Source organism: Castor canadensis, chromosome 4 (genome assembly GCF_047511655.1).
Source record: "Castor canadensis chromosome 4, mCasCan1.hap1v2, whole genome shotgun sequence".
Lineage (NCBI taxonomy): Eukaryota > Metazoa > Chordata > Mammalia > Rodentia > Castoridae > Castor > Castor canadensis.
Window position 1 is genome coordinate 30,139,653 of NC_133389.1, and position 17,602 is coordinate 30,157,254.

A 17,602-nucleotide genomic window follows, 5' to 3' on the forward strand; every position below is an offset into this window, starting at 1 on the left:
CTTCAAGAGGGGCTGGATTCATAATCTTGGCACACAAAACTGAAAGACTATGCACTAAAAAGTGATCTTGGCATGGAGTAGCTGCCTCATAAGTGCAAAGCCCTGGTTCAAATCCCTGTATTGAAAAAGAAGTGATCTTGGTGTTTGTAATCTGCTCTCCAACAACAGAAATCAATGTCCATGGTCCTCCTCTTCTTATCAAGCTCTCCTCTGATAATTCTTAACCCATCCCCGTCTCTCTCCAGACACACGTTTGGCTGTGGAAAAAACCCTCAAGTACGCAGTATGCAAGTATGCCGGTGAGCCCTATTTCAAGAAAACTCTGATACCAACACGCAAATTTAAACAGTTTAATGAGAGTGTGCTTATGACCATTACAAAAAGAAAGACATCTATTTACAGCATGAATTGGATGTTGAAAAAGATCACTTTTTGTCTTGTGACATTTCTGGAAATATTTCTGTTCTGTAAAGGAAGGCACGCTGGCACTTTCAGTAAGTTTAGGTAGCTAACTCCAAATCTGGAGAGTCTCTTCTACGACCCAAGAATAAACCTCTGCAGAACACCAGAATTTTCCTGCCTCTTCTCTGGGTAACCCTTCCATCTATTTCTCAACTTGGCAGTTACTTGCAGGGCATGCTGATTTGATCAGGATACAGGAGACAGAGAAGAATCAACACTTCTGAGGTAGAAGGGACTTTGGAGACCCTCCCTGTCATAAAGAAATCCCTGCCAATAAGGAATCAAGGCTGAGATGGGGAAGGTTTGCCTGAGACAGATGGAACTGGGAGCAGATCTTTTGGCTTCCAGGCTAATGAACATTCTTGATACTGTGCTTTGCCGTATTAAATGACTGAGATGGGTGACCAGCATATTCCCTTCAAAGGGAACTTTTATAGAGCCAGTTGTAGGTATTAAGTTGAAACTAACATAGCTTTGATAAGTATTGTGCATCTTAGAGAGGACCCTGAGTGGTGACCATACACACATTTCCCTGTGCTTGAGGGAAGACTCACAGAACAGACAGAAGGCGGGGTTAAGTGGCCTTTAGCTGGGGAACCCAGTCTACCTGCTGAAAGTAGTGACATGTTTTGGAACGGGCAACCTAGGAGACATCATAAGCCTGGTACTTTGTTATGGTTGGTGCCCTCCTGTTTCTCTCCTGGGAAAGGTAGTAGATGCGGTTGGCCTCTGGGTAGGTGACTTTGCTGAGCGGGAGCTTGTAGATGGTGGGGTTGTTGGTTGACAGGAGCAGGAAGATGAGCGCTGAGAGGCAGAAGGGCCAGGTACACGGTGGTAATCCAAACTAGTGGGAGGGGACACAAGAGGTGACTCAGTTACATGAAATGCTAAAGCTTGTTTAATTAACCCTTATTAATCACCTCTAGTCCTGGGGAGAGGAAGGGATGCTGTGTGTACATTGATAAGGATAATGCTTGATTGGAAGCCAGTATAAATAAAACCACACCAGTGGCCTCACTCTGCATTGTAACAGGTGAATACACACTCTTCAAAATGTAGCCACTGGAACCCTAATAAGGGTTAACATGTCTCTATGTAGAAGATGCGCTTTGTCTTGGGGAATCTGACTGAGGTACTCTTCCAACTCTTGGAACTATGGTTATTCTATGTCTTTTTTCCGTCAGCCCCTGTTGAAGGAATTCCTTTGGCAGCCGTTTTGGAGCTCAAGACATTTTTCTCTGGCTACAGCTGACTGAGCTAGAGGTAGGCACTTGAGCCAAATACACCGTCCCATAGACTCCTGACTTGGCCCAATAGAATCCTTCTTTTGGAGAGGGATTAAAGATACAGAGACCGTGTCTCTCTTGCTCTTGAACTGAGAGGACTGGTGAACCACAGAGTGATGGCACTTATTTCAAAGCTGCATGAGCAGAAACCCTTTACAGAGAGACTCAGGAAATGAGCAGACAGGTAGGGAGGCAGAGGAGTGACTTCCTTGTTCCTGGAGCTGAAAGTGAAGAGTACCTGCCTCTCTTCTTAAAGGCTCTCCCATCCCCACAGTCCTTTCTTATCCGGTCGAGTTGTTTTGAATTTCTTGAGATGGCTGGGGACATTTCAACACTCTTCTCCACTCTTCGTCTGAGATAGCTCGAGTGGATAGTTTGTAAACAAAGAGCCTACAAATTAACTATGAAGCAGTTCAAATCATCCTCCTTCTTCCTTAAACATCATTTACTATGAGCAGTAAAATCGTCAGGTAGTACCATGGGAGCAATGACACTGCACATGTGTTCATTCCAAAGATGGTACTTTTGGATGGGACTTAGGGAGAAACAAGAACAGTACCTGAATTGAGGTTGCAAGGACTACCTATGAGCGATGACTTCACAGTCTTTAGACTCAGTGAGTCTTTCCAAAGCCCCACTAAGACTGCACAAGGTGCTCTGTGGGGTCCCACAGTGGAAAGGATGTGGGAGTTCCACAGACCCCCATCCATATCTCAGCTCTGATCACTTTATTATCAGCATCTCATCTTTCTGAGACCAATTTCCTCAATAGCAAACCAGGGGTAATAATACCTATACAGAGTTGGTGCTTAGTGTATACTAAATACTCAACAAATTATCCTCGGGATGTGGCCATTGTCATCAAGCAGATGGTGGCCTTGTCGAGGATCTGAGGCTGCACATACGTGTGCCAGTTAGAGAGCCAAAGAGTATGGCTCTGGAGTATTCTTTTAAGGAAGGCTTGAATGGTCTCGTAAATGTACCTTAGCAATTTTATATTCTGTTCCTCAATGAGATTGGAAATTCTTTTGGGGTAAGTTAATAGCCTGCCACCCCCACTTTTTTTTTTTTTTGCCTGCACTTTCTTGATAGTGGTCAGTGTAACATCACAGCAGGTACATAGGAAGTAAACTTGATTTTATTTTGAAAAATGTCTAAACTGAGTAGTATCACTTGTAACTTCTCCACACACAGAAGAAAGGACCAGTCAGAAACCAAAGCTTGCTGCTTTGTATCAATTCCAGTGCCTTGTCAGAGGGTGGCATGTGACACGTGTTGCTGGCTGATCAGAAGAATAATGGATGGCGCCAAAACAAGTAGCAAAGCCTGGGGTGGATGGGAGTCTCAGAGATCATACTCCATGTTCTTACACCTTTCAGTGCTTCTGATAGCTGGCTGCTCAGCCCCAGCTCTGGATGCTCACTACCTTAGGGCTTTGTTCATTCATTATTTCTTGAGCACTTACTATGCACTGGGCACTATAATAGGTACTAGAGATGGCAATAAGAAGATGCCAGGCCTCTGTTCTGGAGGAACACTTAATCCAAAGCCAGAGGAGTACTGACAAGTACTAGACTCATCACAGGCCTATGCATTAAGTGTTGTAGCCCAGGTGTGCACAACATGTGATGTAACAGGGGAGGGACTTTGTCCACTGGGGGACACAGGATGGCATCAGGGAAGGCTAATTTTACTGCTTAGAAAACACCTTCTTATGTTAAGTCCAAACTACCCATTTTCCCTAGAGATAATGGAGGAATTTAGACGGGTGTGAGTGGAGTGTCCACATCATCCACCCACAGGATCAACAGGACTTTTCCTGCTTATCCATGTGAGGTTTCTTTTGTACCTTTATCTAAGAGGGGGAGGCACTGACTGCAATCTGACTTCTGCGCACTGTGTACTGGGCCTTGGCTGGTCAGGTGGCTGTTTCTGACCTTGCACATCACCCTACACTGGGGCCCACACGAAGAAAGATTTCTCGATCTGCTGTGTGGGTCCCCAAGCCACTAGCTCAGACTTCTCTCTGACTGGCTAGGGTTTGACCTTTCCTGTTCCCTGAAGCCTTTGATAGTGACTGCCATCTCCATGAAATATGCTAGTTGCTATGGAACAAAGATGGATATTAGCCCATAAAGCCAGGTGAGCAGATGATCCATAAGCACACACAATAACAAAGATTAAAAATAGTTCTGAGGATGGTACAATAGAAAGGAGTAGACTTAAAAGATTGCCTTATAAAGAGCTCCACTGGTCACTGACATGGGATTCAATTGACCTGCTGTTGACATTATTATTTTTTTTTCAGTACTGGGAATCAAACCCAAAGTGTCATGCAGGCTAGGCAAACAAGCAACTTTTGAGCTATGTCCCCAGACCCCACAGTTGGCATTTGAGATTCAGGGCCCACTTCTTCCTAGAAGTGCTAAGAAGAGTAATATGATTTGAGAAAAGAATAGGTGGAAGTTGGAAAGGGGTCCGGGAGGAACCCGTCAATGGGAAGCAGAAAGGGGGCATGTGGGCACATTTGTAGCCACACTGACTCACCACAGACAACATGTTGGCTAGGGCGGCACCCAGGTAGGCTGCAAACAGAGCTGGAAGAAGAACCAACCATAAATAGTTCAGTAACAATTTAACAGTATCTCAAGCTTAGTCTACATGTTCTCTCTTCATTAATTTTATGCCACAAATGCTATCTCTTAGATTGAAAAAAAGAAAGAAAAAAACTAAGTTACATTCCCATTGCTTGGCATCTTTAAAGGTGTTAATTTCTACGCAAATGCTGGCACAGTGAAGGCAGCAGATGAACTTTGTTAAAAAGGGCCAGAATTTAGCTGTTACAGTTCTCTTGGGTCTCACCACCTTGCATTCCAGTAAAGGAACATTTAACAGCATAAACCATAAATGAAAATTTTACTATACAGCAAAGGCAAGTGAGTCCCAGAAGTCCCTGCTGGAATATTTCATCACAAGGTATTAACATAATATGGGTTTCCCGGGAGAAACAGCATCCTGTAAGCTCAAGGAAGACCAAATATGCCTACTGCCATGTCTTCTAGGCTGAGTGGAGGAGGGCATGGCCAGGCTGACCACTGGAAAGAGCCAAGCACTGGCGAGAGGCAAGAGGTGATGAAAATGGGCCAGGATAATTCAGCTTTGCTTCTGGGCCCTTAATTTCTCAACAGAGAGCATTCCAATTGTCCATGGTATACTAACAATAGCTAACCTTTATTAGGGAGTTACTGTGTGCCCAGCTGGTAGTAATACTGACTGTACCCTTCGCCATTACTACAATGTAAGCATCATTATTGTCTTTATTTCAGAGGTAAGAAAACTGAGGCTGAGACAGGTTAATTAACATTGTTCTTCCTGGCTATGAGTGGGAGAAGTCTCATTGTTTTAGAGGTAGGAATTCAAGATGGAAGACAAAAGAAGATTCAGGAGTGGGTTATATGAAGTGAGGTGTAGGGTCCCTGACAGCTTATTTCTGTCCGAGAGAACAGGAGCCCACTCTGCATCAGCTGCATCTTTGTTCACTAGCATGTGTTCTTTGACTACAGATAACAGGGGCTGACACTTCCTGAATGCTAGGTGTCAGGCATTATCTCTTTTTTGACCCTGACAACAGCTTTACCAAGTTGGCACTGTTAATATCAGCCATTGAGAGTTGCAGTGACTTATCCAGGGTATGTGGCTGACAAGCGACATAGCCGGTCGTCTAGCACCAGGAGTGGGTCCTTAACCACTAAATGCTACAGCCTCTCAAGCCTGCGGTTAGAAAGGTGTGTGTGGGGGTAGTTGAAGGGGCCAACCCAAGTGCCACAAAACTCCCAGAATTTAGGAGAGCCAGAAGGCCCAAGTGGGGCCTGTGAGGAGTGGAGGCTTAGGGAGCAGACTATGCTGAGCCCAACTCTATCCAACTCCTGCCTTGTCCCTGGGGTCCAGAGTCAAAGGACTCATTTCCAGAATCCTTGATCTCATTGATATTGTATCAATTTGGCCTATTACCAATGGGAAATGACTCTAAAAACCTATGGGTGTTCATGTTTGATTGCTGGGCCTGCAGTTTTGAGAGAAGAGGCAGAATAGATAGAAGAGAAGGAAACAGGACATGCAGTTTGTTGGGGGCTGCAGAGGGAAATGCTTGTCTTGGGGATGTGTAGACCAGGAGCCAGTCTTGTCCCTAGTCTTGGCTGTGTGACTGTGGAATAGGACCCAGCAACTCTGGACATTTTCATCTGTTGAGGAAGAACTGGCTTCAGGAAGAAGCGTAGTGCCCTGTAAAGAGCACAGATGGTACAGACCTGGCTCTGGGCAATTAATTTTGCTTCCATTAGCCTTCCATTCCGCACATGGGAAATGGGACAGCAAAAGTACCTACAGACTTGATAGGGTTGCAGTGAGGAATCGATGAGATGCCATCTAGCAGGTCTCACAGATCCAGCCACATTCTTTGCTGTGGGACTGTCCTGTGCATTGTAAGATGTTTAGCAGCACCTCTGGCCCCTCCCCACCAGATGCCAGGAGCATCTCCTGCGTGCAACAAATTAAAATGTCTCTAGACATTGCTAAATGTTCCTGGGGAATGGAGAAATCACCCTGTTTGAGACCACTGGGGTCACACATCTGACAGGCACAGGCGAACCACCTTGCCTCTTTGACAAGGTTGGGACTAGGGGGAGGTGAGGGAGGCAACTGGGATGCAAGTGTAAGGTCGTTCCCACCTGAGGGTCAGGGTCATCTCCTGCGTGACCTCCTTGAATTTTGCATCTGAGTTGCCTCGCTAGTCTCAAGCTAGTCCTAGCTTTAATCTTTGACACAATTTTTCCCCCTCTTTTGCAAACTGGAAAAGGCTTGGGGAGGTGGTGTTCTGGGGCATAGGTGTTTGAAGTGCCTACTCTGTAAGAGGTGCTAGGCAAATGTCTACCTTTCATTGATCGATATGACAACCACTACTTATTAATTAACTACAATGTGCTGGCCTTACTTTGAGATTCCTGGGCCAGCAGAAAATAATTTTAGAAAGAAAGAAAGAAAAAGACAGCAAAATTTCCCTTCAAATAGTTTAGAATTTGTTTTCTCCTTCTTTGTAGTGGCTGTCATAAGATGAAAACAAAAATGTATCTTTCAGTTATGTAAAGGACACAAACATATCTCATCCAGAATGTCTAAATTAGCAGAGAACATTTCAGAATTTTTTTCATTGCAAACTAATTTTTAAAAAGTTTATGTTGATAATGTTTTATAATATATGGCTGTGCTGAAATAGAATCTCTGTTTTAAATGTCTTGGTACAAACAAGTTTTATTTGGTTTCCATTCAGATAACATGAAGAAATAAAGGGAATTTAAGGACAAACATACAGAAATATGTCAAATTGTTAGAGTCAATCTAATTTCCTGGGACTCTGGACAAATATGCAGACAAGAGGGACCATCTGAAGGGTCTATGGTCAATGTCAGGATGTTTAAGTTGTATTGTTTTATATGATGTAAATTGCCCAATTCTACATGTAAGGATTAACTTGTTACGAGTTGCTCTGCCAGCTCCAATCTCCAGCGAGGAAAGCAGCAATCATAGAGGACAGTCTATGAGCAACAGTGAAACAACCATCAGCTAGAAATGTCTGGAGCAGATGCAGCTTGCCCCTATGTATGCAGTGAAAACAGTTCCCTAAATAACCATTGAAGACACTGTTAGCAAAAAGCCTTTTATAAAGCAAACAATCTCCCCTCCCCTTTATTGGGGGAGTGGCAGAATTGTCACAGTGCACTTTTGTTTGCATTGTCTGAGGTCGAAGGGGGATCCTGTTGGTGGTACCTACCACAGGCGATGGCCAGGAGGTGCGTCTGCCAGGTGATGACGTAGAACATGCCTCCAATGGCGATGCATGCAAGAGTGCTGTTGAAGCCACACAGGCCAAAGTAGATGGAGTCAAAGGGTGTGGCAATGCTGAGTGCTGGGAGAGAAGAAGGCAGGTGTCAGTGTTGAGTAGGAGTCTGTTCTGCCTCCCTGAAATCTGCAACAGTTCTCAAAGTTCACAATCAGCCATCCTCTTAGGTATTCAGCTAATTAAGATTTTTTTTTTTTGGTAGGACTGGTGTTTTGAACTCAGGTCCTTGGGCTCGCAATGCAAGTGCTCTACCATTTGAGCTACACCTCTGGTCCCTCTTAGGTATTTAGATATAAAAAAGACTTCTGATTTTATTCAATGAAAATACACCTAAAGGAAATAAATACATTGAGCCATATGAATTTTACTGGCTAAGCTGGTATGAGTTAAGGAGATCCTTTGAGTAAGAACTTTGGGGTCTGACTTAAACAGACCATGTGCTTCCTCTACCCCCTCCCCCATAAATCCTTCTGCACACAAATCCTTCTTTTTGTCATTGGAGATAAGACTTAAAATATGAATATGTTTGGAAGAAACCTCTCCCAAACTTTAAATTTATATTAAGGTGTAAGTGGCTAACACCAGTCTTTTTGAGGACAACTTTTGCTCAGAGGAGCACAGGGCCTGAACATCTAAAGTGGAGAAACAGGTACAATGGAAGGAGAAAGTTTCCAGGAACCAGCAGAGGCAGCGTTAAAGACACATGTCATCATTTCCTTTGGAGCTGGCCCCAAGCACTAATATCCCTAGTGCCCATTAATGTGGGGGAAACGGTAACACAGACCTGCTAATATCCCTGTGATGGATCCAATAGCTGCATGCAGGCAGATGAGAGGTGAAGCTATGAGCAGAGCTATGAGGAAGATGCCTCCGGTCCAGGGGTTGTCGCAGCCATACACTTGTCCAATTCCAATAGGGATGGCTCTCAAAAGCTGTAGAAACAACAGGGTCACATGCTTGTTACGAAGGCAGGAGAGACATCTTAAATCTCAGCTTTGGTGTCAAAAAATTTGGCACCAAACCCCCCACACTAACTTTTTTTTTTTTTTTTTGAAACAGAGTATTTCTGTGTACTCCAGGCTGGCCTGGAAACTTCCATTCTCCTGCCTCAGGCTCCTGAGTGCACGCTAACATTTCACAATAGGTTTCTAAGACATTTCTGTTCAAAGAGGTTGGCTGTAACAGGAGCAAAGCCTTGTCATCTTAACTCTGGGTTCAGAGAACACTAAGCAGTTAGGATGTGACATTTCCTTTATTCAGAAACATGAGTGTAAGGCATTTATCCCCTATTCCTGGAGAGAAGCAGAAAACTTTTTTCAGGAGTCTATTATTATTCATTAGAAAAGTAATATATTTCTGATCAAAACTCTTATTATATTTTTAAAGCTAAAAAGGTGACAAGAAGACTAAATATTAGATGGGAAAATGGTCTTTTGTATTTCCAAAAGCCACATTCTGGCTGTGGTTACCCTAATCTTGTCTGGCTCAGTCTTTGGATCAGGATCCACACAAGGGGCCTGGAGAAGGCATATGGTCCAGGACCTGCTCTTTTGGTTGAGCTGGAGAGCACCCTGCTTGCTTTAGTCCTCCATGCATCCCAGGGTCTGGCAGGCCTGTCCATGAATGAAAACGCAGAGCATATGGAGACAGGAGGATGAGCCTAGTGGGCTTGCCCTTTAGGTTCGGTCTTCCTGGCCCACTACCCCAAGACAGAGAACAGAAGAGAACAGGGGTTCTGGCATGGACATGCAAATGTAAGGGGATGGTGTGAGAGTTTTATACGGAGGTGGTGTCGCTGGGCCATTTCATCCCCATCTAGTTGTACCCTCTGAGGAGCATCTCCAATGAGTGTCACTCAGCATTGTTGCAAGTTTTAGACCCTCTCTTCCTGACATTCACCACTTGTTTTCCAGAAACTCAAGGCTGTAATTCTAATTATCAAGAAAATACAATGCAGGAATCTTATCACAATCCACTACCAAAAAAAATTGAATTTTTGATTTGGTTCTAAAGTGTTAGCATAGGATAATTGTTTTCTTTTTTTTTCATTTCTATAAAATTCTGAAATATGTTTTTCAATTGAAAATGAAATGATTTGAAACTTACAATTTCTAACATCACCTCCTCACAAACACACCAATTAGAGCAATTTTGCCTCCAAAAGACATGGGTGGTGTAAACACCATGGATGGGAAGCCTGAGGACTTTCTTGCCCATGAAGGTCTTCACACTTACAAAATAATCAACAAGGGTGGTCTAACACACATATCCCCCTCCAAATAGTGATGCTCTTAGTGCCTATTCATGGCTTTCCTGACTATTCTGCAGAATGCTGACACACTAGACATCATTATTTCTGAAAGTTCCTTTGACAAGCCCAGTGACTTGAGGATGAGTTCCCAATAACAAAGTTTCAGGGTGAGCATCAGACTGGGGGGTCTTTACTGTAATGGAAGGTAGGAGACCTTGGAGGAGAAAATGTGCCTAGTTAGATAAGGAGGTGAATATGCACATCTCTTCACGTAAATTTGATGCTACTAGTGTCACTTCTTATTCATTATCTTGGCCAGCTTCCAGAGGTCAGTATTATATACAAAATACTTGTTAAAAATGTTTGAATGCTCTGCTCCTTAATGGAGGAACATCTATGCTTTAAAACAGGAGTAAGCCTCAAAGAGTGAATGGAGTAAATTCTGGAGGATTCAACGGTGACTTGTTAAGCCAAAACGAAGTAGCATGATGCACACATCTTTAAGGATGCAGTGAATTCATTCATTCAATGAATGAAAGAAAATACACAGCATAAGTTGCATTGAAATTGGAGTGAAGCATCAAAAAAACACTTTTGAACAAAGAAAACAAGCAAAGACCCCAGGTCTGGAGTCAGGAAGCTGAGTTCTGGTCTTAGCTTTGTTCTTCACTAATTTGGGATTTCCATTTCTTCCTCTGTGTGATAACAGGATGGGAGCAGAAATAGCCTTTAGCTCTTAAAAGGAGACAAGGATGAAGGATGGTGGTAGCTCATGGGATTTGTATGTAGAATTTCTTGTACTGTATAATTGTTAACAATTACTACCTGTAGATGTTTCTGGTGTGCAAAAGAAGTAAATGCCACTTTGACATTGAGTTTGTACAAATGTTGTCCTTCTTTCTTCCAAAATACCTACCAAGGGTACTTGGACCTCTGACCAAGTGAGATTGGGCACAGAGGATATAGGTTGCAGCAGCGTCGTGGGGAAGAAGAGGTTGTAGTGGCCTGTGGCTGCCAGGTACAGGGTCACAGCAATGTTGAATGGCAATGTGAAGACTGGCAGGTCCCACTTGCTGAAGATGGTGCTCAGGGCACTGGAGAGGATGGGGCTGATGACAGAAGCATGAGAGATGTTGGTCAGGAAGTTACCTGACCCCAACACTAGGCAATAGTGGCTTGGGCCCTGAGCCTTCCTAGAAAAAAACAGCTTGCTGGGTGTCTTTTCTAAGCCTAACCAGCCTTAGGAAGGCCTTCCCTGGGCCTCTTTCCTATGCAGACCTCAGCAACAGGGTAGGAGGCCCCTATTCAACTCCAGAAGGAGGGTTTCCTGGGACTTTTGGAACTTCCTCAAAGAGTCACAGAGCTCCATCCCAAGGCAGGAGTTTCGAGAACAGTTTGGAAGAGCAGAGAGGGAGAATCACCATCACTAAATTAAGCTTTTTGAATGGTCAAGCCCATCAGCCTTGTGGCCAGAGTGCCCTGCATTTTCTGGAAGTGAGGGAAGGGGCCTCATGCTCTGAGGGCTCTGTCATATGGCTGGTCTTCAATCTGCTCTGTGAGCTTGTCTCAGTCTGATAGGGGTCCTGGGGATAGAGAAAAGCCAGGAGAGCAGGCCAGATGAGATTTCCAGAAACTGACAGGACCTATTAGTGTGGCTCTTAACTTTTGTGGGCCTCGTTTTTTGCTCAGTGCTGTGGCAGGGTAAGGCCAGAAACCCTTTTAGATCTTAAACAAAGAAGAACAGGATAGCACCAATGAGATACTGGATATAGATGACCTAACATTGTGACATGTAACATAAGTAATTATTTCCAGTGGATGTTTCCAATGTGCAAGCTAAACAAACTGTGCTTTAAACTGGAGCCTAGACAGGCAGACACAGGGTCAGTGTAAAAAAGATGGTGGCCCTTTGATCTGAACCCACAACCTCAGAAGCAAACTTACCAAGACATGGACATAACAATGACAGGGAGCAGAAGCCACCAGTAATAGTCGCCCTTGTCTGAGAACACAGCCATCAGTAGCCCCACGAGCACCCCGTTGTATCCATGGAGTCCTGCGGCGATGGCTGACCTGGGGGGACAGGAGTGGGGCTGGTGGAGTGGAGGCATCCCCTTGGCTTTTAATTTTCCTTCAGAGACAGGTTTTTCTCCACTGGGGCCTGATGTCACACTTTCTAATGGGCTACCCTTCTGGGAGGTGGGGATGAAACAGATCAGCCCTGTTGGCCATACACATTTCTCTGTGAAAAATAATCTGGAATAGTAACTTACTAATACCCAAGGAGAGGGTGAAAATGGGGAGAATGGTCCTCTTATGTTTGGACTGGGCCTCTGGGGACTTACCTGTCCTGACTCAAGATGAGGGCAGTCAGGGTGGACACAATGATACCCAGGCAGCCTGAGATGGCCCACCAGGGGTTCTGGATGAAGAGGCCTATGATAATGAGGATGCCACTGAGGGGATTGTTCACAAACATCACCTGAGATGTGCCTCGGAGCACCCAGTCGAGAAACTGGAACACTGGGGATTTGTCTGAAATGGAACAGGACAGGAAGTCAGTAAATGCCCACTGTGAGACAGTCCTGGGCCAGACCTGGGGAGTGGGGTGGACAGTATGAGGGAATCTCTCTGCAAATCCAAGTGGGTTTTCAGGGAGCCAGCTACCTACCGTCACCTGCCACAGAAGAGGGTGAACGAAAGCCTAGGAGAGCATTTGACTGCCTAGAAAGCCCATTGCCAGTCAGATGTAGTCTCTAGAATGTTTTTCTCACAGTGGGGATTAAGTACCCTGAGGTATCTATGCCTCCCATAACAGTGGCATAAATTTTACAGAAAATTCTCTCCAAGCATAGAGGGCATCAAAAGTGCTGAGGCCATTTTAAATCTAGCTCTAAACAATGTCCCGCCATTGCTGCTGTCGTGACCTGAACCGTGTGCTAGCACCCCTTGCCTACAACTCCACCACCATGGAGAACAAGTATAGCAACATAGAGAGACTTGCAGAGGGAGCCGAGAGCAACTCGAGCAAGAACCAGCAGAATGACAGTGAAATGTTTCTTGGAGGCTTGAGCTGGGATTCAAGCAGGAAAGATCTGACTGAATATTTGTCTCTATTTGGGGAAGCTGTAGACTGTGTAGTTAAAACAGATTCAGTCACTGGAAGATCAAGAGGATTTGTATTTGTGATTTTCAAAGATGCTTCTAGTGTTGATGAGAGTTTGGAACTGAAAGAACTCAAACTGGATTAGCAAATTGATAGATCTCAAAGGGGCCAAAGCTTTAAAAAGGTAAGAACCCCCTAAAAAGGTTTTTGTGGGTAGATTGAGTCCAGATACTTCTGAAGACAGATTAAGGAATATTTTGGAGCCTGCTGAGAGATTGAAAATATTGAACTTCCTATGAATACAAAGACAAATGAAAGAAGAGGATTTTGTTATATCACATATACAGATGAAGAGCCAGTAAAGAAGTTGTTAGAAAGCAGATACCATCAAATTGGTTCTGGAAAGAGTGAAATCAAAGTTGCACAACCCTGGCAATGTGCGTCCTGAGGACCACTGAGGCAACCTTTCTAGGGGTGGGTAAGGGACTGCTTTCATGGAACTGTACCTTTAAGACTCTCTCCACATTCCTTCATCTCTCCTGTGATGTAGCTGAGGGCTTTGCTGATCTTCTTCCTCCCGGCAGACATGGAACTTTGAATCCAGGACATCTCGGATATGTTGGTTTCTATCTTGATCTCAGAGTTCTCCTCCATGGTGTCCAGATCCTGTTCAGAAATGAGAGATGGACAAGAATATCCCATATTTTGTGGTTCTTACACTGAGAAGTAATGTTTGTGGTCCCTTGAGGACTGAGCTAAGATTTCATTTGATACTATGTTTAACTGCTTTTTAATCATCTCCCTGTTTCCATAGATTAGAACCTTTTTTTTGTTTGACATGTCACCTCATTCAATCACTATGAGGTACAACAAGATTGACACCTCTGTGGATGAGGACTCAGACATGCAGAGGTTGGGCTTTGCCAAGGTCAAGGTCAAATGGTGGAATTAAGATAGCTACAGATGTCTAGACTTTGTTTTCAAACTCATTACTTTTACAATACTGCACACTTTCTAGGAGAAATTGTTCCTCCCTAACATGTCTAGTTTTTAAAATTTTAAATAAACATGAAGCTCTGAAATTTAACATATAAACATTTCTTTTTTGAAGATTGTCATGAGTTTTCTTCCTAAATCCTTGATCTAGAGGAAACGTGATAATATATAATTAAAATAAAAGGAATATGAAAGTTCACAAAGTACATTGAAAAATAGTACTTTTTTCAAATAATTACATTTCTGAAAATATGAATGCAAGAAAAGTTTGCCTAAATCTGAGAGCCTTGTAGGTGGATCTCAGCTCCCTAGTCTATTTGGAGGGTTTATGGCTGCAGATGTTGTCTCTGACTCAGGCCACTTGATACTCACAAGCAGCTCCACTGTGGACTTCTGGTATGGATAGGGGGATAGCTCTTTGGTTTGTCTCTCTTGGTATTCGCCTTTTCCAAACACTGGAGACAGAAGGAAGGAGAATCATCAGTTGGGAGATCTCTATTCTGGCACCTCACCAGTGATTTCTTGCAAGGTTAGGATTAGGTAATTCAGTGTTTCCTGTTCCATCAAGGGAGTACAAAACCATGGAGTCTTGTAGCTGAAAGTCCTCTGTATTCCTTTACCGGTCATAGGCCCAGTTGATTACTACAGATGCCTTATTTTTAATGATGACCAATTTCATTTGGGTTTTATGCATTGTGAAAGTTTATGCATTGGAAGTTTTGGTCTTGGTGCTCTGGTTCCCTCCTGTGGTCAAGTGTGAGAATGGCAGACCGGGCTCTGCCCACACTGTGTTTTTCAGACTGAATTAGCTGTTCCTTGTCAACATTCATGAATATTCAGGGTGTCTAAGCATTAGAAGGGATGCACCAAAGACACCAGATTCCCAGTTTTGAAGGATCATGAGATACAAATATCAGTGTGATTGGGAATTTACACTATGTAGGAGTAACTAATTTTGGAAACTTTTAAATAAGAGTAGGAAGCAGATAGGATTTCCTCTAACTGAGGCTTGTATGATCTTCTGACTGACACACGGCTTCTGTCTGGAGCACCCTCTGCCTGCCTGGCTTCAGCCATTCCCATTGACTTCCACCTCCCAGGCTCCTTTGCACAGGGCTATACAATGCCCTTCCTCACTCCACTCCACTCACTACCATGAGAGATGTTGGGAGGGAGGTTGTTGACTTTTTCAGGCAAATCATGCTTTTCCATTCATTGCACACCCCTGTCCAAGACAAACTCCAGGGCTCAAAGGGCCCTGGAGTACCTGTAATGACTTTTCTACCTATAAGTTTTCCTATAACCACTCCAGGTCCATGGCTGACTTTCCACATGAAATATGAGATTATATAAATTGGAGGAAGACCAAGGCATCTTCTGGGAGACATGTGATGTTGTGAGGGGCACTGACCCACCCAGAGTCAGTTCTGTACCCTGCAGTGCCTCTGACTAGCTGTGTGACTCTGGGAAGTTCTGTTCCACTCTCTGGGTGTTGGGGTGGAATTACATTGCTCCTCTGTCCTATCTCTTCATGAGGCTGCTACAACTTGCAGTTGATTGGAAAGATCTCTTCAGATTCCTCCTGTTTGCCAGAACCTGACCTCAGCTTCCAAATTAAAGTTTCTGGCTTCCTTGCCTGCTCAGCTTTGACAGTCCTTTGGGTTTCCTACTGGCCTTTGGGGGTCCTCTCCCCAGCATTCTTCTCTACCTGTTCCCTTGGCCTAGGTGCCTCCACATTGTCTTAGGTGAGACCTTTTCTTTTCTACCCTCTTAGATCAATGTTTTTACTTTATTATTTTGAGACAGAGTCGCTATATGTAGCCTAGTCTAGCCTTAAATTTAGTGATCCTCTTGCCTCAGTCACCTAAGTGCTGGGATTATAGGCATGACTTCGAGGATTAGAATCTCATGAAGAGCTCCAAATGATCTTGAAAGCTACTCACCAGATGAATTAGTCTTTGAGACTGTGTTGCAGGTAATTCCCACGTGCAGCCAAATTGAGACCTCCCTGGCCCACTGCCTGTCCAGCTTGCCTACCTCCATCAACAGGTGTGTCCGAGAAACTGTGGGTTTAGTCAGTGGTCATGTATGAGCAGAAGACACTAACCCTCAAAGGTCTTCCCACCACAGTTCCCAAGGAGGAACTGTTGTCTCTATTTTTTTTAGAGACTAGGAAGCCAGGGACTGAGCATGACAAAGAGGATATGCACACCGTTGCTTCTTCTCCTTATGGACGGCCACTCGATATGGAACACACTCCTGTGCCTGGGGAGTACAGCCTCAGAACCCTCCTCGGACTTTGGGCCTGCCACTGGTGGCTGCTTCCTACCGCCACCTAGTCAGGGGCAAGAAGAGACAAATCAGTGTCCCACCTGGGGAACATACCCCTGAGAGCCAAGCAGAGAGCTGGGAAGAATCACACCCAGAAACTGGAAAGGACAGAGTGGTGCAGCCTGATGCTGGAGCACTAGTTTTTTGCAGTACTGGGGATCAAACCCAGGGCCTCGTGCATGCTAGACATGCTGCCACTGAACTATCTCCCCAAACCGTCTGCATCAGTCTGCACAAAACACCCTGCAGCTCCATTTCTCTTATTGCAATTCCACTTCCTCTTCCCACGGGAACTTAAGATACATTGGGATCAAGAGATGGAGGTGCCAGCGTTAGACCTATTTAATCATGCCTTGGACCAGCAGGAATAGGTGGACCCCAGCTGACTGCCCAGTAACTACACTCCATTCAGTGCCTTGGACTCACCTCAGGTAGAATTTCAAAGCTGGTTGCATATTAGATTACCTGGATGCTTAAAAAAATGCCTGAGCACTACCCCACACCAGTGAAAAATATTAAAGTTTTTAACACCCATGGTATTGAAAAGCTGGCTCTAACAGGCAGCTTGGGCTAAGAAGTATTGATATAGATCTTTGCTACTCAGTCTGGTCCCTGGAGTGGCCTAAGCATCATCTGGGAGCTTGTTAGAAATGCAGAATCCCAGGCCTCGAATGACGGAATCGAATCTGTATTGACAATAGACAGCATGGAATCCCCTGGTAGGTTTGTGCAAGTGCATGCTCCTACACTCACCCAAGGTCTGCTAATTAGAGTATTTGATGATCCCTAAGGTATGCAGGTTAAATGTGCTCTGCCTGGGGTTTGGGTGCACACTAGAGTCATATGGTCAAGTGGATGCTTGGAATAGTGGAAAACCTCTACATTATTACATTCGGACACTTCCGAGTTAATTCACTTGGCCTTTTCAATGGTTCCTTGAAATGGGCATTATTATTGGCAGAGATGGAAAACTGAGGTTCAGAATAATTTCTGTAGCTTCCTACACATAGCAAGCTAGTCCTGTAGCTTCCGGTCCTTTTCTCTGCATCTTTGGTACTCACTCTGGTGAATGGACCAACTTCATGGATGTCACAAGGGAGCTTGCTAGGAATAATCCAGAATCTCAGGCATCACCTTAAATCTTCTGAACTAAAACATGCCTTTTATCAAGATCTCCTGATGATGTGTGTGCACATTAAAGTTTGAAAATACTGGTCTAGATCTCACTTTCTTATGTAGAGACAACTTAAACAAAGCTCAGAATACAGCAGGAC

At 44.3% G+C, this 17,602-nt stretch overlaps 1 protein-coding gene and 1 pseudogene across 3 annotated transcripts in view; one reads left to right on the top strand and one right to left on the bottom strand.

The window, feature by feature from the left end:
- Positions 1 to 366: 366 nt before the first annotated feature.
- Positions 367 to 17,602, bottom strand: part of Slc14a2 (solute carrier family 14 member 2) — a 445,690-nt gene continuing 428,454 nt past the window's right edge. For all 3 annotated transcript variants that reach the window (XM_074069897.1, XM_074069898.1, XM_074069899.1), the window contains 10 exons: positions 16,210 to 16,332; positions 14,370 to 14,452; positions 13,508 to 13,667; positions 12,241 to 12,430; positions 11,840 to 11,968; positions 10,812 to 11,004; positions 8,429 to 8,576; positions 7,576 to 7,710; positions 4,296 to 4,345; positions 367 to 1,306 (listed from right to left, as the gene is read on the bottom strand). In XM_074069897.1, coding sequence (XP_073925998.1) covers positions 1,106 to 1,306; positions 4,296 to 4,345; positions 7,576 to 7,710; positions 8,429 to 8,576; positions 10,812 to 11,004; positions 11,840 to 11,968; positions 12,241 to 12,430; positions 13,508 to 13,667; positions 14,370 to 14,452; positions 16,210 to 16,332 — 1,412 coding nt within the window. In that variant the 3' untranslated portion in view covers positions 367 to 1,105. The remainder of the gene's footprint in view (positions 1,307 to 4,295; positions 4,346 to 7,575; positions 7,711 to 8,428; positions 8,577 to 10,811; positions 11,005 to 11,839; positions 11,969 to 12,240; positions 12,431 to 13,507; positions 13,668 to 14,369; positions 14,453 to 16,209; positions 16,333 to 17,602) is intronic.
- LOC109678116 (heterogeneous nuclear ribonucleoprotein D-like pseudogene) lies at positions 12,847 to 13,449 on the top strand (annotated as a pseudogene).